This window comes from Pinus tabuliformis, chromosome 2_1, assembly GCF_031772625.1.
Source record: "Pinus tabuliformis cultivar Carrire ecotype Pingquan chromosome 2_1, CPIR1, whole genome shotgun sequence".
In the NCBI taxonomy this organism is placed as follows: Eukaryota; Viridiplantae; Streptophyta; class Pinopsida; order Pinales; family Pinaceae; genus Pinus; species Pinus tabuliformis.
Genome location: NC_142299.1, coordinates 884,979,760 through 885,001,771, shown reverse-complemented (window position 1 = coordinate 885,001,771; position 22,012 = coordinate 884,979,760). Strand labels below are relative to the sequence as shown.

The window sequence follows — 22,012 nt, the reverse complement described above, 5'->3', positions numbered from 1 at the left end:
AATAGAAGATTCTACAGGGGTCCATCAAATCTATGAAAGAGGAGGAGGAGGCCATTGGAGGACATCTTGGAGTTGGTATTGTTTCTTGTATGAGAGGTTGAGAACGTTGTTCTCTACTCCATTGGTAGCCCCGGGACGGAAACCCTCAGGTGATTTAGAGAGATTGGGCGAGCACCCATCTCCCCTTGGTGGATTCATTCAAAATTCACAGGTGTAGTGATTGTTTTTCTATTTCAGTTTGGAGACCGGAGATTCATTCCCGTCTATTGTATTGACATCTATCTATATATAATAAAGCTGGATTTTGGTTGTTGCATTTCTCATTGTTCCTCATGTTGTGATTTTTTATGAGATTTTATGCAATTTGTGAGTTTATGGTTTTAGTCAAATTTCTGGTGTTTGGGTTTCCATGGCAATTTCTTGTTAAGTGCTAGATAATTTGATTGGAAGAGTTTGTTCCAAATTTTCCTTATTTGGGACATTACATCATTATAAACCCATCCTGTAAATTTGTAATGTAAATGATGCTAGTAAGACTGTGTAATTATGTAACAAGCTAAGTAGATGATAGGAACATTTTATTGGTAATTTTTGGGCTTGTCTTAGGTGATTTGATTCATTGTATGAGCTAACAATTTTCTCTTCAAAAATATATAGAGTTTGCAGGTTCCCCAGCCCTTGGGCTCCAAGTTCACGGACTTTGGGCAAACGCTGACTTTGTTTGGGCACCAGGAATTATATGTGGGTTTCTTACTTCGCTAAGGTTGTGGTTAACATCTATTTTTCAAAATACATCAAGTTGTTGTCATTATCATTAAAATTTACTCTTCAAAAAATTTCTCAAGCATTGTATATTTGTAAATATATTTTTGTAGAATAGATTTTGTAAATAAATTTTTCTTACCCTTGTTTTTATTTTAATTTTTTTATATATTGGGGTTTGGGGTATTTTTTATTTCATTTGTGCAGGTCAGATCCAAGCCATTTGAAGAAATTTTGCTGGGGTTTGAGCTAAATCTAGGCCCTTGAGGGTAAGATCTAGTCTCTAAAAAGTTTTGCAAGGCCAGCATCAATAAAGTTTGGGCAAATATTTAAGATCTAAAGCAATTACAATTTTTTGGCGAGAGTTTGTAAATTTTTTAGGGCCTCCAGGCCCAGCGTTTCCTTCTTCCCTAACCGTCTACCCTTCCTAGCCTCAACATCAGCCTTTTCTAGCCTCCCAAGGCTAGCCGCATGCCTCGGTCTGCTTGTGGCCCTTGTTGTGGCATTTTTAGGCCTTTTTCAGCCTAGCCGTAAAGCCTAAGGCCCTCAACCTTCCCTCCTAGGCCTGTCGAAGGCCTAATTAGGCCTCACCCTACCTTCCATCCCCTCTTCTCCTCTCTCGCAAGCCTGAAAAGGCCTTTCCTCCACTCCGGTCAGCCCTTTTCCTCCTCAGCCTCCCTCCTTATCCCTTCGTCTGCCCTAGGCTCCCTCTTCCTTCTCCTCTCGCTCCCCTTTTCTCTCTCTTCTCCCAAGCCACAGCCCTTAAGGGCTTGCGGCAGTCCTCAAGGGCCTTTTCCCTTAGTCCCTTAGGTCGTAGCCCTTGTGGGCTCTACAGCAGCCCCTTGTGGGCCTTCCCTTGCCTAACGGCAGGCCTATTAGGCTTGTTGCCTTTGGCCATGACCCCTCTTGCTTGGCCTTGGCAACCCTAGCGTCTATCCTTTTCGAGCTTGTCTCCCCTTCATCTTCCATATTTTCCCTTCATTTCATCTTTGTGGTAAGAAATTAATTTTAGGACTGAATATTGGTGTGTTTTGCAGAGGTATTTGGCACAAATTGTCGTGTTTGCAAGTGTTCCAAATCTTGGAAAAATTGTGGACAAATTTGGCAATTTCTCCAAGGCCTAGGGCCTTTGGTTTGTCTCTTTAACCTTTACTCATCTCACTATTTACCTACAGCAGTCCTATCTCTCTTAGCAATGGTGAAAACTTTCATTTAAGTGCCATAATAATCATACATGAATTGCCTAAAATATTAAGGAATTTATTGCATCAATTGGACGCTCATAACTTGGCTTAATTCATGAAAAATAATTGACTGTCATATACTTGCTGAAGTCTCATCATAGCAATGATATAATTATCCTTTCATGGTCTAATTTTTCATTTAGAGTATATTTTTAAGGAAGCAAGTAATCTAGGATTGTTTGAAACACTTGGCATAAGAATAATTGTAGGTAATTCTACTATTGTCATAACATTCACTTGTTGCTCATTTGGGAAACAATGGGGCATAAGTAACATAAGTAATTTTCTTGCTTACACTCTCGATAATATTTGTTACTTGTGTTGAATTTTCTAAGTCTATCCGTTAGAAATTTAATCTGTATTCTGCTGGTTTATTTCTTCTACTTGTTTAAATTCGAACAAGTTATTTAATACATTTAAATACCGAAATAAACACAATACAGTCACAACATCTACAGATCATCAACTAAAAGAAAACAAGCACACAAGTGACAGCGTTATTTTTGGACAAATGTCCTCGGAAAAACCCAATGTGGGAAAACTGGTATAGCTATTCAAAGGGTTATATTATTATGCAATCTATCTGAGTATGACTGGGTGCCTAACCGGCTCACTCGACAGAGAAAAATACATGGCAGCAATACCTCTATATCCGGAAACAAGAATTCAAAAAACCTGTCCCACAAAACCCTCTCCGGCACAACTGAAGCTCAGTGTTATCCCTTCTAGCCTCTGCGTCAGCCTCATGCTAACCTGCGTCAACCCCAGGACCCTCTGCGTTAACCATCTGAGGCACTGCGCAGCATCTAGGACCCTCTGCGTCACTCCAGTAGCCTCTGCGTGCATGACACAATCCCTCTGGCCTCTGCGCTGTCTCTGTTGGGCTCTACGTAGCCTGGACTAGCTGTTGCTCTCGCTCTCTCTACTTTTGCGTTGGTCTCTCAGTATTGTCTCTACCTCGTACTCGCTGCTGATCACTGATTCAACTTTGCTTAGCAACCCCGCTTTAGCAAAATGAATCACTGATCACTCTGGTGTATTCTCCAACTGACCCTCAAGCATCTTCTTATACTTTTCTCGTTGGTCCTTCAACGGCCGAGATTAAATCTCTAATCAACGACTAAGATTAGATTTGGCTTGATCCATGACTTTTGGAACCTTCTAACCCAGTTTTATATTAATACCCATTAATATTTTATTTTTCTTAAGTTTAGACTTAGGAACTCCATTAAAAATATTAATTATTTTAATATCTCCCAAACCGGGTACAATATGTCCAAACCATTTCTGGGTCTTGGAGATCTCATGTGCTCTAGCCTCTCCACCAATTGTCATGGCTAGATCACATCCGATGCTACCCCAAATCAACAACTTGGTTTCATGATTTTATGAGTTATTGTGAAGAAGGTTGCTAACATTTGAAATCTAACATTGTGTTTTCTTGTGAGTTTATGATCTACCAAGTTCACATCTAATAAATTCACTCACTAAAGCACTCTAATCTCAGGTTGCGTTGTGTTGAATGATTTAAGTTTCTTTGGGCTTTTTGATCTAATTGTCTCTACCAATTGGCATTCAAGTAACTTGCTCTCTTAAGTGTTTAAATCATTGGCATTGAGAAATCTAATTAGCATTATTGTGTTGGGCTTCTAAGTGAATCATTGGATAATTGCTCTTGTTCTCCTTTGCCATTATTGGTTTATGGTTATTGTAAATCCTTGGCATATTGGCACATCTTGAGAAGCTCTTAATCAAGAATTGAATGTCATTGAATGCCTCTTAAACAATTTGGGAATTTAGCTTGAATCTAATTGCATACCTTGTTAAAAGAGACAAATTGTTGAAGAGTATTGGCATAAGATCGTTAATAATCTAACTGTTTTAAGTACTCTAGTTGTTATTGGATTTATTGTTCATTGTTGTAAGCAGTGTTCCACGGGGACGCGTCCCCCAGGGTGGGGTGCGCGCACCCCTCGCACCCCACGCACCCGGGACGGGGAGACTCTCGGGGGTGCGTTTCCCCACGTCCCCCTTTTGGGGAGACTCGGGGAGATGCAAGGGGGTGCGTTTCCCCAATGTGGGAGACTCGACTCCCCGAAAGGGGTACTTCTGGGCGTCCCCCCGAAAATGGGGTTCTTCTGGGCGTCCCCCCTTCATTTTTGTCTAATTACCCTTTATAAACCAAAAAAAAAAATTAAAAAAATGAAAATTAATTTATTAAAAAAACATAAAAAATAAAAATAAACTAAATTAACAATTACAAATAAAAAATTACATGAACAAGTTAGGGTTAACTCCACTTTTCAAGTTTTCATTCTGCCGCCATTCATTATGCTCTTACCTCAACGCATTTTTTTCTTCCATCTGCTCTCACTGCGCCCACGAGAGCTTCAGCGCATCCTCACTCTTCTCCACGCAGCGACTTGCTGTTAGCACTTAGCAGTCGTTCCAAACTTGCAGTGGCATCCTCCCTCTTGCTCCACGCAGGCGGCATGCGGCAGCATATCAACGATTCAACGTAATCTTGAATATATTGAAGCTGGGCCTCTTCATTTGACTATCGAATAAGTTAGCAGTCGTTGCAAACTTGCAGTGGCATCCTTCCTCTTGCTCCACGCAGGCGGCAGGCGGCAGCATATCAACGATTTAGCGTAATCTTGAATATATTGAAGCTGGGCCTCTTCATTTGAATACCGAATTCAAACAAGAAAAACTTGTTTCTGAGGTGATTTTGTGAAGTTATTTCGTGGATTTTTTGCTATCTCTGAGGTGTTTTCGTTGGGCTTCTCTGGTCACAAGTCTTGCGCTTTTCTGGTCATAATTTCTGGTTTGTTTTTTGGAGCAATATTTTCACTTTGGAACTGCTGTCATACTCTTATCGGACCTCAGTCTCAGCGCTGGGAAAAGGTCTGCTACAGCCTACAGACCTCAGTTCATCTCTGAGGCAAAGAACAGATCTCTGCAACTTCGGTCCTGAGGCAAGAAGTAGACCATTGTTATCCTCAGCCATGTGAAGACTTAGTGTTCAATTTAGAATCTAGAAGACTAGAATGATGAATGATGAATTCAGAATTTTCAATTTTCAATTTAATTTTTAAATCAATGATTCAATGTAAATTATAGAATGATGTAAATTATAGAATGATGATTGATGAATGATGAATGATATGGATCAATGTACATTGTATTTGAATATTTGAGTTTCATATTGAATTTTATTATTGAATCTTATGGTATTGAATCTTGATGAATTAGCATTATTGAACAATGAATATGAACATGAAAATTTCAAAATTATATACATATATATAAATTTATAATATATATAATTAAAAATTATATTATATATACCTCGACGTCTCCCCGTCTCCCCTAAATTTCCCTAAAATTTCAGGGTTCTCCCACACGTCCCCTTTGTGCGTCTCCTCGCACCCGCGTCTCCCCGTCCTGGAGACTTTGTGGAACATTGGTTGTAAGTGGATATCTATTGTGAGCTCTCTTGGAAAATCATTGTAAAGAGCATCTCTTTTATACTTGAGCAATTATATCTTGTGGGTATCTATTGTATCTTGTGGCACTTGATAACTTGGCATATTTTCTTTATACTCGAGCAATTATATCTTGTGGGTATCTATTGTATCTTGTGGCACTTGATAACTTGGCATATTTTCTTGTGGTTAAGATTGTATATCATTGATAAGTATTTGTTGATATAACTCAAAATCAAATCATAACTAAGTACTCAAAGAACACTTAAACAATCTTAACTTAAGAAGCACGCATAATCCTAGCATCTCATTCCAAGCTAGTCGTGCACTTAATAACTTACCTCCAAGCATAAGCTTGGTTGATAGACAATAGGACACCCGTTCTCAATTTAGCTTGAGGGAATTTGCATCTATTTAGTGGTTAACATGGTGACAGCGTTGGAGGCACTGGGTGGTTGGAACACAGGGGGAGGTATCATTAATCAAGCATTTGCTTGCTTCCCGTCGGCTTCCATCCCACAACCTACTCTAGAGACTAGTTCCAAAATAGTTAAGAGGAAGGTTACATTTAGAATAGGCATCTAACTTAAAATCAACCAAGATTTTGCATTTCACCTAGCTTGTAGGATTTGCACTTCATCTAGGATAGTCAAGCATCCAAACAACGATTGTTCATTCGGTTACTTGGCATCTAATTAATAGTAAGCAAGATGTTAACTCCATAAGGCACTGGTCTCACATTCAAATATAATCTAATCATTAAGTCTTAGTAAAATTAACCAAGTAGCTAGGCCATTCAATCGTGTCTCCCAGACTCATTGGTTGCCAACTTGTCCTTCATCTTCACATTTCCATAGGGACAACCCCCCATAGCCTGTTGTTGGGAGACAGCAAGAACGGAGAGGTTGGGGATCAGAGTGATAGCCCCCGACCTGAGTCGATGTTCCAGTTGGGGATCAGAGTGACAGCCCCCGACCTGAGTCGATGTTGCAGTGTCTGTACAATTTGAGCAACAACAGGGACCATATCAGGGTCAACAAGGGAAAGGTCTTAGAGTATAAATTCCAATGCTAGAGGTCCTCTTGTGCCAAGAAGTGGAGAGGTGCTACTCACAGAAAATCTGCAGCCAAAAGGCCCAAGGTACAGCTTGCTGATGGTTTGCCCACCTTCTGAGATCCAGTTGATCAGACAGGCATGAATGTTGGAAGAGAAGACGCGGCCCAGTCACAGCCCAATATGGAAAAGATGTCACCTAAATAATCAGTTGACATATTTGGTACTGATGGGCACCCCGAAGGGAGTGTTTTATGATCTTAATCTCTCGGACTTTCAGCCACAGCCCTAATTCTGTGATATTTTTGTAATATGATTTTTAAGTAGATAGTTTTGTTTGTTTATGTTGATAGTGGACACTAATGACTAGAGGTTTAGAATACCTACAATGAGACTTTTCCCTGGATGCCACCTGGGTATGCATATCCCCTAGGTCTTCCGCAGTCTAGGGGGAAGACTTAAGGTTACAAGTTGATAAAAAAAAAATTTAATAGAAACATCATTTTCAAACAAAAGGAAAAGATACCGAGCTAAATATTCATAAAATGGTATAGTAAAACCCAGTAACTTGAGTAAGGAAAGTCTAGGTGTGCTTCGGATTGTTTCTAATAAAATACTGTGTAGTTGTGAGTTTCATTAGCCGGTATGTTGGTATCTGGTATATATGCAAAGTCTTGATCAAATTATTTCAATAAGACTAAACATTCAAACTTTCAAAAAAAATGCTATAGAAAAATAAAACAATAAAACAAAACAAATGAGAAACGGATTAGGCTGTCTTCCATGTTATGTTTGCTCCAATTTCATGTTTGTCTGCATTTGATCCAGAAGGCAAGTTTGGTTTTGGCATCGTTCAAATGCTCACATTTGGTTTCAGTGTTCACATATAAATTTCTTTATCATATGCAAATCTTAGGGATCCTTCTGTTATGAATATTATATGATATGATAATATAACTCAAAGTTTGTTCTTGAAAGCTTTGAATAGCTTGCAAGTATATAATTCACAACTCAAAATGTGACAAGCATCCAAAGATTTGCTTAAACTTGTATTAAGCTAGATTTGTATATTTTAAGTTGTAGATAGGGTTCAGTCAAACAGAAACCTAGCCCAGGATATTCCATTTTAGATAATAATGGTACATTATTAGTGTCTAGATGCATTGCAATGAATTAACCTCCCTAAACACAACAAGCTTAGATAAGAGTACCGTAGCTTTAACTAGAGGAACAGCAACTAATGCTTTTAGAGTTGAGACACAACTGCCTTTTATAACGATATAAGAAATAAATTATTCAAATCTTTTCTTTACAGATTCTGTAAAGAATCAAGATATTGCCTTTCATATTCCTATGGACAAAAGCAAGAAATAAAAGAGCAAAGGGAAAACAAATTGATGGGACTGGATCTCAAAGCTTATAGTTTTTGTCATATTACTTGGTTGGTTCCTATGGTAGAGACTGAGATCAACAACTGTATCTGTGCTTGTTGCTCAAAGTTTAGGTCAAGGATATGACATTTTATCAATTACCATGCATAATACAGTTGTACTACAAACTGGAATCCAGAGAAACAAAATGATACAGATAAGATAGAATCTAAACTAATTTCAGCATTTCTTGTTAATGAAAAAAAGTGTGTACCTGAAACCAGCGAAGTCTGGAGATGAATAAACTTTGAGAAACTCTTTAATATCATCAACAAGAAAAGGCACATACATTGCATCAATTCCTATCTCTCTGAATGCCCTATTGTGCAAAGTTGGTCCTTTACTGTGACTGACTGGATTTCCGATAAGTCCAAAGACTTTCGTGTCTCTCCCCAAGCCTCGGATCTTATATGTATTTAGCATGTCATCCAAAGTTGCCTGTCCAGGAGCTGATTCTTTCCCAGCTTCAAGGGAGCCAAATGTAAGATATCCACCAAATTTTGGACAGAGAAGACGGCTTATTAGCCCCCGCTCACTCATTACGAGTGCAAGAATGGGAACCTGCACTTGCAAGAACCAACCATGAAGTCAACAGAATATTCTAGAAGAAATTTATTTGTGAGAGTCATCTAAAAAGCCATTTCCTCTGTAACTACAAGTCTACTACTGATTTGCACCTAGTCAGAAATCAGACTATATTAATACTGAGCCCATGAATATTTTAAGTAATGTATGCTCATAAATCCATTCCTTTAGAGAAGGAAGCCAATTTTCTTGGTAGTGACCTATACAATTGGAAACTCGTCTGTGAGAATTTCAGATTCATTTATTATTTGCATTTAGTACAACTCATACTACGTTAAATAGGAATGGAACTTATTGTGTGAAACAATTTTAGTGTATTCTATGGAAGCCTTGGTAAGAACTCCAATATTAACAATATCATCATAAATGGGAAGTTGGAACTGTTGCTGATGTAGGTTGTCATCTCTATCAAAAGCACATGGAAAGGAGCATTCCCAGACTTGTAGCTTGAGAAATACCCCACTGAGCCTTGACTTGGAGGTAGAAAATATATTGAAGGGAGTGATAACCTCTGACTTCTCCTTTACAGCCCAAAATGAATTTGTCAACAATTGCGATGTAATATTTATATGGACCTATAAATCACTTGTTTCTTTCGTCCAAAACCTCCTCCTCTTCCCTTGACTCTCCATTGCTAACCTCAACCTGTCTTGACATTTCCGATTTTATTTGTTTGATATTTAGATGACATTATGACTCACTGCGTGAATTTATTTAGACTCTTGGTTGCCCAATCACAAATTGTTTTAACTTTTGGCAGTAAACAGAGGCAAAACAACAGGGATTCCATAGTAACACGGGTACCGCTCCCGGGCATTGGAGAGCAAGTACCCCATGCTCCCGCGCTCCTGGGAGCTTGGGCGCTGGTAGGAAACGTTCCAAAATCGTCGGGAGCTTCAACGAGTACTTTGGAGCTTTTCGGGAGTTTCACTACAACAAATTTTGACGTTTTGGGTACCTATTTTGGGCAGATTTTCACCTTTCGGGTACTTATTTTGAGCAGAGAAGGTACCGTTTGTTTATTTTCTAAGTGATACATGTCAGGTCAGGGGATGGGCTCTGTAAAGCGACAGAGACGTGGAGATGTAGCAAAGGTTTCAACAAAATATAGACAGTTGCCAATCATTCCTTGGCAGCTTCTGTTGCAAATCTTGAAGTTCAACAATTGCAAATAAGTCTACTATCTTGAAGTCTATCTTGAAGTTTTAATGATAAGATTCAACAAATTACAGTTATGGTCAAAAAAAAAAAGAGTAGCGTGTTAGTCAGTTTCATTTAATAAATTTCCAAACTTGAATTTCGAAGTTGAATATAATATAGTGTTGCATGAAATCACATAATAATCAAGTAATAATAGCCTTTTTGTCGGTTTGGGAGTTCCGCATGTTTCTTTGTTGGCAAGGAATTTCATTGGCAAATTGTTGATGGATTAATATTTTGATTTTTTTTGGCAGTGTTTCATAGTTCAATCTTTTACATATATCATTGCAAGATGGAATCTGCAGGATGGAATTTGATTGGCAAGTTTTGGATGGAAATAAATAAATTATTTTATATTTATTTTTAATATATATTAAATTTTAATATATTATATTATTCTGCTCCCAACTTGATGTTTCCTATAAATTTGGGCAAAGCTTTTAGCCGTGCCGGATACTTTTTCCCCGTACCCAAAGTACCCGCGTACCGGAAATTCGTGCAACATAGGGTAATTCCAATGCCATGCAATGGTCATGAAGCATGATTGTATATACTATAATGTGTGCAACATCATCTTTAGCCATATGTGATTTCCCTTGCTCCGTGTGCTCAATTGCGATGCGGGAGAGAGAAGCATGACCAGATGTTTATATGTGCAAGTAGGTGATAGTCGTCGTTGTTGAAAAATGTGTAGCTAGGTTCGGTCTTCATAAATATGAAATGTACTTTTGATTCTTGTATATAGTAAAATGAAAGAAAAAATTATTATTATAATTTTTGGAGCCTGGGTTTCATGCTCAAGGTCTTTTATTTTAGAGGTCAAGCACCCATTGAGTGTTTCTAGGGTTTGTCCTAGGTCAAGAAGTCAAAAGAGGCATTGTCATAAGTTGACAACCCCATCAAGCACATTATAACTTGTAATGAAAAATATTTTTGTCGTTAAAAGTGTCAAAGTATCCTTCAAGACCAAGTCGGCCTAATTTGAGGAGCTACAACCACATTGAGAAGCCTATATAAAGGAGGAAACTCGACCTCCTTGGAACACGTTCATCACTCACTCATTTAAGCGAAGGAGGAAGAAGAAGAAGGAAGAGGACGAAGAAAACTTGTGTTTGGGCTATTTCTCTCTCACACATGCAAAGGAAGGTTAGGCTTTTTGCTGCTGGTCTAGGGTTTTTCTTCTGCATGTTCGATCTTGAAGGAGGCAAAAGAAGGTCAGCAAAGGTCACAATAAACCATCCTCAAGCTCTGGAAGGGAGAGAAAGACAAGCGAAGGTCGAAACCTTGGGAGGCCAGAATAAGCTCACATGTGTTGCAACCGCTGTTGCAGGGAGGGCTGAAAATTTCAGACCTGCAGTGGAGGCCAAAATTCTACAATTGGGGCTCGAAGTTGTGCTACTAGAAGAGATTTGATTGGGTTGACTTGGATAAAGGAAGCATATCATCTAGAAGGGTTGGACTTGGACTTGGAGGGTATTGATCTTGGTCTAGAGGTCTTGGAATTCATCAATTGAAGAATCTGTACGAAGAGAAAAGATTTGCGGGTTTTCCTCTCAAGTGGAGAGGTTTTGGCCCTGGCTTGCAGCCTATATTCTGTGTTCTTGTTCTTCTTGTTTTGGTAGTTGTTTGATGATATACAAACATAATAATAAGTAAAGAAGCTAATAAGTAAGAAAAAGTAAAAATACATCACAAGCAGTTATCAAGAAAAGAGAAATCACTCTAATCATTGCCCTATAGATTTCTCAACATGGTATCAGAGCTAAGGTTGGCTAAGGGCATTATGAAGATCTCTACTACATTGAAGAAGTTTCTAAAGAAGTGTTGAAAGGTAGCAAGTCATCTCAAGAAGGGTATCAAAGAAGTATGGAATCTCCTATTTACTCCAAAGAAGGAAGTGACCAAGACAAAGGACGAAGGACTCTTCTCAGCACTCACTAGCACATTTCAAGATGAGAGCATTTGGGTAATCGATAGTGGAGCATCAAGGCACATGATCGGTCATCACAAGCAACTAAAAACATTGTCAAAAGGAAAGTCCTCTTACATCATAGAGCTTGATGAAAATAAGAGCTATCTTGTGAGAGGAATTGGATCAACCTCTCTAGGGCTGGAAAATGGAGGAAATATTCATCTCAACAACATCCTATTTGTTCTAGGTTTGCATAAGAATTTACTTTCCATTTCAAGTCTAGAAGATAAAGGTGATAGAGTGGCTTTCATTGATGGAAACGTTGTAGTATGGGGTAAAAACTCAAGCATAGAAAATGCTAGAATTAGTTCACATTGAAATCAGCCCATGTGAACTTTGGCATAGAAGATTCGGTCATCTCCATTTCAAAATCCTTCCAACCCTAAATTCAATAGTAGATGGAATCCCCGAACTGAAAGAAGATCACGAAGGAGTATGCAAGGGATGTGCATTGGGTAAGAACACCAAGAGACCATTTGGAAGTAGTGCTTCAAGGTCAAAAGAAATCTTGGATCTTATTCATTCCAATGTTTGTGGTCCTATGACTCCTAAATCACTTGGAGGTCATCTATATTATGTCACATTTATAGATGACCATTCAAGGAAAACTTGGGTTTACTTAATGAAATCCAAGGATGAAGTATTTACCAAATTTCAAGAATTCAAAGTTGAAGTAGAGAACCTTACAGAAAGAAGAATCAAGATATTAAGATCTGATAATGGAGGAGAATACACATCCAAGGAAATCATAACCTTCTATAAGGAGTCTAGGATTAAGAGGGAGTTGATAGTCCCATATAATCTCAAACAAAATGGAGTTACAGAATGAAAGAATCGATCCATTGAAGAAAGTGTAAAAGCTATGCTACATGATCAAGATTTACCGAAATTTTTGTGGGGTGAAGCTACAAAGATAGTTGTATACATACAAAATCGAAGTCCCCATAGGTCACTAGATAACAAGGCTCCCGAAGAGTGTTCATTGGGAAGAAACTAATCATGGATCATCTCCGAATTTTTGGTTGACCTGTCTATATTCATATACCTAAGGACAAGAGAAAGAAGTTGGATCCATCAGGCATGAAGGGAACATTTGTTGGCTACAGTAACTCTTCTAAGGCCTATAGGATCTACATAAAAGGAGGACACTGAATAGAAGTCAGTTGAGATGTGATATTTGATGAAAGTATTACATTCAAGAAATCAAAGGATCTCCCTATGGACTCTGATGATGAAGAATTTCCAGTATTCAAAGAAGAGGTTACTAGGGAAGAAGAAGAATCAAACCATGAAGATGGAGATCCCTGTGAACCTATACAACCTGTGGTAATCCCCAAAACTAGAAAAAGACCTAACTGGTTGAAGTCTACACACTATAAGATGCAAAAGATCATGGAGCAACTCAAGGTACATTCAGGGAAAGCAAGAAGCCCAAGCAGTATTCTGGGTATGCAACCTACATGACAAAACTAATAGAAGCAGATCCATCCACTTTTGAGGAAGTTGTCAATCACCAAGAATGGAAGGATGCCATGAATGAAGAATATCAATCAATAATGAAGAATGGAGTTTGGGAAATCGTACCTAGACCTTAAGACAAATCTGTGGTAACTTCCAAGTGGCTCTACAAAATCAAACATGTAGTAGATGGAAGTATTGATAAATATAAGGCAAGATATGTGGCTAGGGGCTTCTCTCAATAGGAAGGCTTCGACTATGAAGAGACATTTGCTCCAACAGCAAGGTATACAACTATTCATTCGTTGGTCTCTTTGGCAGCATCGATGGGATGGAACATCCACCAAATGGATGTCAAGACTGCATTCTTGAATGGCACAATTGATGAGGAAGTCTATATAGAGCAACCCTTGGGATTTGAAGTTAAAGATAAAAAGGCATATGTTTGCAGATTAAAGAAGGCATTATATGGCCTCAAGCAAGCACCAAGGGCATGGTATGCTAGGATGGATGCATACCTACAAAGATTAGGCTTCACAAAGAGTTTTGTTGATCCAAACCTTTATATTAAGGTTGTGAAGGGAGATTCGGTAATCATTCTTCTGTATGTGGATGATCTTCTCTTGACAGGTGTGGAAGGCCAAATTGAAGAATGTAAGAAGCAACTAGCAGCAGAATTTGACATGAGGGTTGATGCACTATTATTTGGGACTGGAAGTTGGCAAGGACTTGATGAGATCTATCTAGGTCAAGGAAAATATGTGATCAAGATGTTGAATAAGTTTGACATGATGGATTGCAAACCAATGACAACCCCGATGATCACAAACTTGAAAAGACTAAGGAGTTCTGAATCAAGCCTTGTGGATCCTACCAAGTATAGACAATTGATTGGCTCACTGACGTACCTAGTAAATACTCGACCAGGCATATGTTTTGCAGTAAATATTCTCAGTCAATTCCAAGTGGAGCCGAAGCATGATCATTGGATAGCAGCAAAACATATACTGAGATATTTGCAAGGAACAATCCACTACTGCCTAAAATATGATAGGAGGAATGATGTCCACTTGATTGGATATACAGATTCCGACTAGGGAGGCAATGAGCAGGATGGAAGGAGCACTACAAGAGGATGTTTTAGTTTGGGATCCTCCATGATCTCATGGATGAGCAGAAAGAAAGATACGGTTGCTTTGAGTAGTGTTGAGGCTGAGTATATTGCAACCTGTGAAGCAAGCAAAGAATTTGTTTGGTTAAGGAAATTGTTATATGACCTATTTGAAGGACCAATGGACCCTGCAGTGATACACTGTGATAACAACAGTTCTATATAATTGTCTGAAGACCCAATTTTTCATGGAAAGACAAAAAATATCAACAACAAGTATCACTACATTCAAAAGCTAGTACAAGATGGTGTGCTGCAACTACAATATATCCCCACCGATGAGTAGGTAGCTGACATATTAACAAAATATCTTCCTAATAAGAAGCTTGTGTGTTTGAAAGACAAACTTGGTTTGGTTGATATATACTCCCTGGGTCGAGTATATACCTTGAGAGACAATGATGATAGTGTCTATAAATCATTGGTCTCGCCAGCATTGTGTGTTGATTTGGGATAGCATCGGATGTGCTCTAGCCACGAAATTTGGTGGAGAGGTTAGGGCACATGAGATCTCCAATACCCAGAAAGGGTTTGGGCAGATTCTAAACAGTTTGGGAGATATTAAAATAATTAATATTTTTAATAGAGTCCCTAAGTCTAAACTTAGGGAAATTAAAATATTAATGTGAATTAATATAAAACTGTGTTAGAATGGTCCAAAAGACATGGATCAAGCCAGATCTAATCTTAGCCATCAATTAGGGACTTAATCTCGATCGTTGATATGTCAACGAGAAAAGTATAAGAGGAGGCTTGAGGGTCACTTGGAGAATACACCAGAGTGATCAATCATTCTATTCTCTAGAACGAGGTTTGCTAAGAGAGATAGAATCAGTGATCAGTTGCAGCGAGGAGCAGTGAGTATGAGGCAGAGAGGCAGGGACAGTGCCAAGAGACCAACGCAGAAGTAGAGAGAGGCAAACGCAGAGCCAGAGGGAGACACGCAGAGAGCCATAGAGGCTGCACAGAGCCTCAGTAGGCTGACGCAGAGGCCAGCAAGGCTAACGGTGAGCTTCAGATTGTGCTGGAGAGGGATTTCGTGGAGCAGGGTTTCCGAATACCTGCTTCCGAAGAGAGGTATTGCTGCCAGATTTTTTATATCTGTTGGGTTAGCCAGTTTGGCACTCCTTGTACTCAGAAAAGAGCTGCTTAATAATAAAACCCTCAGATAGTTGCATCAGTTTTCCCGCATTGGGTTTTTCCGGGGACATTAGTCCAAAAATAACGATGTCATTTGTGTGATTGTTTCTGTTTCATTCAGTTGATGATATGTAATATGTTGAGCATGCACTTGTATTTATTTTCAGTATTTACATGGTAAATAACTTGTTAATTAACAGAACAAGTAGGTAGGAATAAATCAATAAAGTGCATGGAGGGTTTCTAACTGGTAGACTTAGAAATTTCAACATTGTGCTCTGATCTTGTGGAGAGATAGAGTTGTTAGTCAAGGCCTTGCTATATGACAATGCTGGTTGATATGATGCTAAACAGATGGGTTACCAATCTGACTCTTCTTATGAGATCTCTTCAGATTGAGAATGTCCATGTACCATTTATGAATACCTCCCTAGTTAAGAGGGAGTGTTGAAAATGTGTGTAACTAGGTTCAGTCTTCATATATATGAAATGTACTTTTGATTTTTGTATATTGTAAAATGAAAGAAAAAATTATTATTATTATTTTTGGAGCATGGGTTTCATGCTCAAGGTCTTTTATTTTATAGGTCAAGCACCCATTGAGTGCTTCTAGAGTTTGTCCTAGGTCAAGAAGTCAAAAGAGTCATTGTCATAAGTTGAAGACCCCATCAAGCACATTGTAACTTGTAAATAAAAAAATTTTGTCCTTAAAAGTGTCAAAATACCCTTAAAGACCACGTCTGCCTAGCAGCTGGCAAGTCGGCCTAATTTGAGGAGCTACGAACACCTTGAGAAGCTTATATAAGGAGGAACTCAACCTCCTTAATACAAATTCATCACTCACTCATTCAAGCGAAGGAGGAAGAAGAAGAAGGCAGCGAAGAAGGAAGAGGACAAACAAAAATTGCCTTTGGACTATTTCTCTCTCACACATGCGAAGGAAGGCTAGGGTTTTTGCTATGGTGTAGGGTTTTTCTTCTACAGGTTTGATCTTGAAGAAGGAAGAGAAAGAAGGTCAGCGAAGGTCACAATAAGCCATTGTCAAGCTTCAGAAGGAAGAGAAAGCCAAGCGAAGGTTTGAGGAAGCCTTGGGAGGCCAGAATTAGCTCACACATGTGGCAGGAGTTGTTGCGGGGAGGGCCAAAAATTTCAGACCTGCAGCAAAGGCCGAAATTCTACAGTTGCGGGTCGAAGTTGTGCTACTAGAAGAGATTTCACTGGGTTTGACTTGGACAAAGGAAGCACATCATCTGGAAGGGTTGGACTTGGTCTTGGAAGGTATTGATCTTGGTCTAGAGGTCTTGGAATTCGTCAATTGAAGAATCTATAAGAAAATAAATTTGCGGGTTTTCCTCTCAAGTGGAGAGGTTTTGGCCCTAGCTTGCAACCTATATTCTATGTTCTTGTTCTTCTTGTTTTGGTAGTTGTTTGATGATATACAAACATAATAATAATAAGAAGCTAACAAGTAAGAAAAAGTAAAAAGACAACACAAGCAATTATCAAGAAAAGAGAAATCACTTTAATGATTGTCCTATAGATTTCTCAACAGTAGCAAATCTCAGGAGATAATGACATAATGCTTGTTGTGTGTTGTTCTTGCTGCACTTTATGAGGTGTAGATACCCATCCCACTATTTGTTCACTTGGTAATAGGTGCAAATTGCATGAACTAAGGTCCTGTTCATGACTCTGTTATGGCCATCATTTTGTGGATAGAGTAGAAAATCTCAAATTGACGGCTTAACATTTCCAATAGGTATTACCAAAGATGATTGTGGAAATGGCCATCCCTATCAAAAACAATAGTGAAAATTCCACAACTTATAGAACATCAATAAATTTGCAGCAGGAGATGAAGATTACCAATTGGATAAGTGACACACTACTACAAAAGTACAATCATGTTATTGTTTTGTTAGCACTGAATAATAAGTTCTCAATGAAATTTATAGAGAGGATTCCCATGGTTGCAATGGCATCAACAGAGGCTAATATAAGTCAAGCTTTTGAGTAGATTGCTTAGATTGGTTGCAGAATGATCACTAAGGAATATATTCAACATTCTCAAGCATGATCAGCCAAACAAACTACCTTTAGAGATGGTCAAAATTCTTTGAAGCTCCAAGGTGTTTCCCAAAAGAAGACTAAGCCTCCTTCAATTCCAACTAGTAAGCATAATCAATCATTTTAAAAAGCATCTCGTCTTGCGTGTGATAGTCCAACAACGGCTCCTTGTTGACTTCTTTTGGATAACTTATGGTTGATAGATTAGACCCACAGTGTGGGCTTGTGAAAAAAATCTCATTCCACAAAAATTGTTGGAACAAGAATTGAACATAGAGGTGAGTACAAGAGCAAGAGAATCGGTGGCTCCCTCCTTGTGTTTGATAACCAAACAATATTGTTGTAAATATGAGGCCCACTTCATGTCACAATGTTCCTAGATTTTTTACTGTGAGTTCAAGAACTATATCAGTTGGTGATTAGATCAGTGTTGCAAACATCCCGATTTTATCATGAAAAAATCGCAAAATCACGATTTTTTGGTGTAGCCGATGTTTTCCAATGTTTACTAATATTTTGATGGTATCTTAATTTTGCCGATTTTTACTAATATTTTCTCAATGTTTACAATTTTTTGGTTTTCCAAACACTTGCCTATTTTATCCTGATGCCGATGTTTATAACATTGGATTAGATTAGAAGATGGTTTACTTGCTAAAGGAAGAAAAATTGTTAATGATTCAGTGCTCATATTAGTGCAAGGAATTCCTTATCATGTAGCATGTAATTGAATTTGGCTTGGGAGAATGCCTTGAGTAATGTCATTGGGTGTCCTCCATGCTTTAGAGTAGCTCCTAAAGCAAATTGTGAGGCATTAATACCAACCTGCAAAGGCTATGTTACTGGGTACCCACATAAATACTTAATTTCTTGTAGCTAGCTAGTTAAGGGATTTTAAGAGTAGGACATAATTGCAATGCTCTTAACTTTTGCTTACTAATAATCTACATTGATTCTTTGAAAGTTAATTACAAAGATGACATAGGAATGGGCATTTGGTCAAAAATAGATTTTCAAAATATGGCTTTCAATTCATGTTGCCAACGAAGGTCCAAATTAGTGATCACATGCTACAAGTGATCTTCCCAAATTTGACTAAAAATCAAAATGATACAAGGATAGACACTATCAACATTTTCAAGATGACCATAAAAATTCCTTTGAGAAGGTTGTTAAGATTTTTGTCAAACCAAAAGATGCGGCTAGCCATTCATGGAGCCCAAATATTATCTTGTAAGCAATCTTCCATACATCCAAAGGTTCTATGTGAATGATATGATAGGATCATCCTAGACGATAGTTTTTAGGTTACTTTGAATGTGTTTACACCATGTTTGGGGGTGCTTCATCAGATTTGGGGCACATGGCCAGGCCATAGATGGTCTGAGATGGATTGTCACATGGGACCTGATCCATGATGGATTTGCACAGTGGAGATAACATGCTCAATAATTGTTTAATCTGAGGTGGATGCTTTCTTGGCATTCTTCCCTAGGGCATTGGATTTCTCTTTCTTGCTTAGTGGATACCCTTCAATCTGACCGCATGGAGACATTCACTTGCTTGGAGAGTGTCCTACTTAAGAGGAGGAGCATTGTGCATCTTGGAGGAGGGCATCGGGCCCTAAATAGCATGGAATAGATTGGATTCTTAGTTGGAGGCTTGGAGTTGGCTCAAGGATGCTTAAGTTGCGATATTGTTATTGATAGGGCAACTGACACAGTGGAGTACATGGGCCATGGCTTAGTAGGAGCAACAAAATCCATTCAGCTTTGGCATGGAGAAGTGTGGACACACTTTGAGTAGCTACTGTTGAAATTTCTAATTCTGACACGTTAGAAACCCCTACTACATTATCTGGTTTATTTCTCCTACTTGTTTATTCCATTAACAAGTTATTTATAGATATAAATACTGAAATAAACACAAGTGCAACCTTAACTCATATACAGATCATCAACTGAAACACTGAAACAAACACACAAGGGACACCGTTATTTTTGGACAATCATCCCGAAAAAACCCAATGCAGGAAAACCGGTGCAGCAATTCTGAGAGTTTTGTTATTATGCAGATTCTTGAGTACAACTAGGGTGCCAGAAATGGCTCACCCAACAAAGATTGTTACACGGTAGTAATACCTCTTCTCGGAGACAAATATTCAACCTCTCAACTCTAGTCTACGCCACGAAAATCCTTCCGGCACTTCTCCTAGGCTCTGTGTCAACCCTGCTAACCTCAACGTAGCTCCTGAACCCTCTACGTCAGCCTTCTGCCTCTCTGCGTCAGCTCTCTGGCCTTCTACATCACCCACGCAGGCTCCTCAGCCTCTGCGCAGTCTCTGATTGCCTCTGCATGGCTCCTGTTGCCTCTGCATAGCTGTAGCTGCCTCTGCGTCAACCTCTCCAGGCTCTGCGCTGACCCTCAGGCACTATCTTTGCCTCTCTGCTATGTACTCACTGCCCCTCGCTGCAACAGATCACTTGTTCGAATTTTCTCAGCAAGCCCTACTCTAGAAAATCGAACTGCTGATCAATCTTGGTGTGTCTCCAATTGACCCTCAAGCCTCCTCTTATACTTTTCCTGTTGAGTCTTCAACGACCGAGATTAAGTCTCTAATCAATGGCTAAGATTATATTTGGCTTGATCCATGTCATTTAGAACATTCTCACACAGTTTTATATTAATACCCATTAATATTTTAATTTTCCTAAGTTTAAACTTAGGAACTCCATTAAAAGTATTAATTATTTTAATATCTCTCTAACCGGGTAGAATTTCCCAAAACCATTGTTGGGTCTTGGAGATCTCATGTGCTTTAGTCTCTCCACCAATTTTCATGGCTAGAGCACATTCAATGCTACCACAAATCAACAACTACACTATCTTGGAGCTCATATTGTGAACAACAACATCTTGGAGCATGACATATGTACCCTTTGAAGGGAATGCTTCACTTGTGTAGGCCTACATGAGTTTATTGTAGGTTGCTTGCAAGAGTTTGGCCCCACATTGTATTGTTAGCCTCCCTTACCTCTCATATATATAGAGGAAGAAAATAATTTTTCCATTATCATTATCATACTCTTTTGTTTGTACTTGTCTTCTTGGAGTGATTCACTAGGGTTCAGGAGGAAATGCTACGAGAAGTTATACATGGGAGAAGGACATCTTTGTTGGAGATTGCTCTTGTGACTAGGGTTTGCTCTTTTGAAACAAGACGTTGGAGATGATCATCATATAGCATCGTGTTTATTTCTATTTCAATTTTCACTCTTGTGTAGAGAAATGACCTAGGAGAGGAGAACCCTTGTCACCTTCTTTTTCTTAGCTCTTCAATTCTACTTAATCTCTCTCTCTTTTTCTTGGAGTCGCTAAGGTTTCATGATCTTTAGGGAACATCTTGAAGTCTAAGGTTAAGGTTTATCCCTTGGTTGTATGAGATATGGGTTTTGTGATAAAAACCAAGGGTATATTTGGTGAAGAAGAAGAGAAGAGGAGAACTTTCCCTTGGAGAACCTATTTGAGAGATTCTTGCATGTTGGAGCTCCTTGGTTGAGTTAGGGTTTCTCTTGTTTTTTCCTAGCTAGGGTTTTGGAGAGCTAGTGGATTGAACTATACTAGACAGAATGCTATGATATGTATAATAACTTCATCTTATGCTATTAATGAAATATTCAACTATTCAACACTTGTGTAACTTCCAGATTTGATTTTCAGCCATCTATGTTCTTCACAAATTGTTAATTACAGCTATATATGTCTTGATGATTTGACATAACGAAAAGACAATTTGTTGAATGATTTGACATCATCATTGACGAATCTAAAGGCTGTTATTTCTGCAGTAAGAATGAATTTTCAGATCTGGTTTATGCATGAAAAGTTGCCCTAGAAGGGTTGAACTTTGGTATCTTTTCTCCTTGAATTTCCTAGAAGATTGGGTTGTTAGAGAGTGAGACATTATCTTTTCCACTGCCATTTTAAGCTATACTTCATAACAGCCCTAAGGTTGAAATTCATAGGGTGAATATCCGTGAAACCTCTAGTCAAAGAGGTGAAATTTCTGAATTGTGAAATTTTCAAAATTGTTGCATGGTTTCAGAGCTTTTGAGGCTGAAATCACTCTAGGTGTAAGACAAAGCATGCATTTCAGCTGAAGATTACCTAGAAGAGACATTGAACTTGTTTGAAGTCGTTGGGTGTGATACCCTCGGTTGTTTGAGATGAGAAATTGCACATGTGAGGGGTTTTGATGAGTTTCTCTTGGGATGAGAGATGTTGGATGTACATATTGATGGCTGTTATGGATGTATTTTCAGCAGGGTTGGTACCTAAGAGGACCTGCGATAGGTGGTTGATTTATTCCATGGGTTGCCAATGACAGCTGGTAGATCTATGTGATTATCAACTAGTATGGTTTTATTTTCAGCAGGTGAAAC

The 22,012-nt window shown here is 38.7% G+C and overlaps 1 protein-coding gene across 7 annotated transcripts in view; it reads right to left on the bottom strand.

Moving 5' to 3' along the window:
* The window catches only part of LOC149203487 (bifunctional 3-dehydroquinate dehydratase/shikimate dehydrogenase, chloroplastic-like), a 233,068-nt gene that overhangs the window by 51,314 nt on the left and 159,742 nt on the right, over nt 1–22,012 (bottom strand). For all 7 annotated transcript variants that reach the window (XM_089403456.1, XM_089403454.1, XM_089403455.1 and 4 more), the window contains one exon: nt 8,192–8,538. In XM_089403456.1, the coding sequence (XP_089259582.1) occupies nt 8,192–8,538 (347 nt within the window). The remainder of the gene's footprint in view (nt 1–8,191; nt 8,539–22,012) is intronic.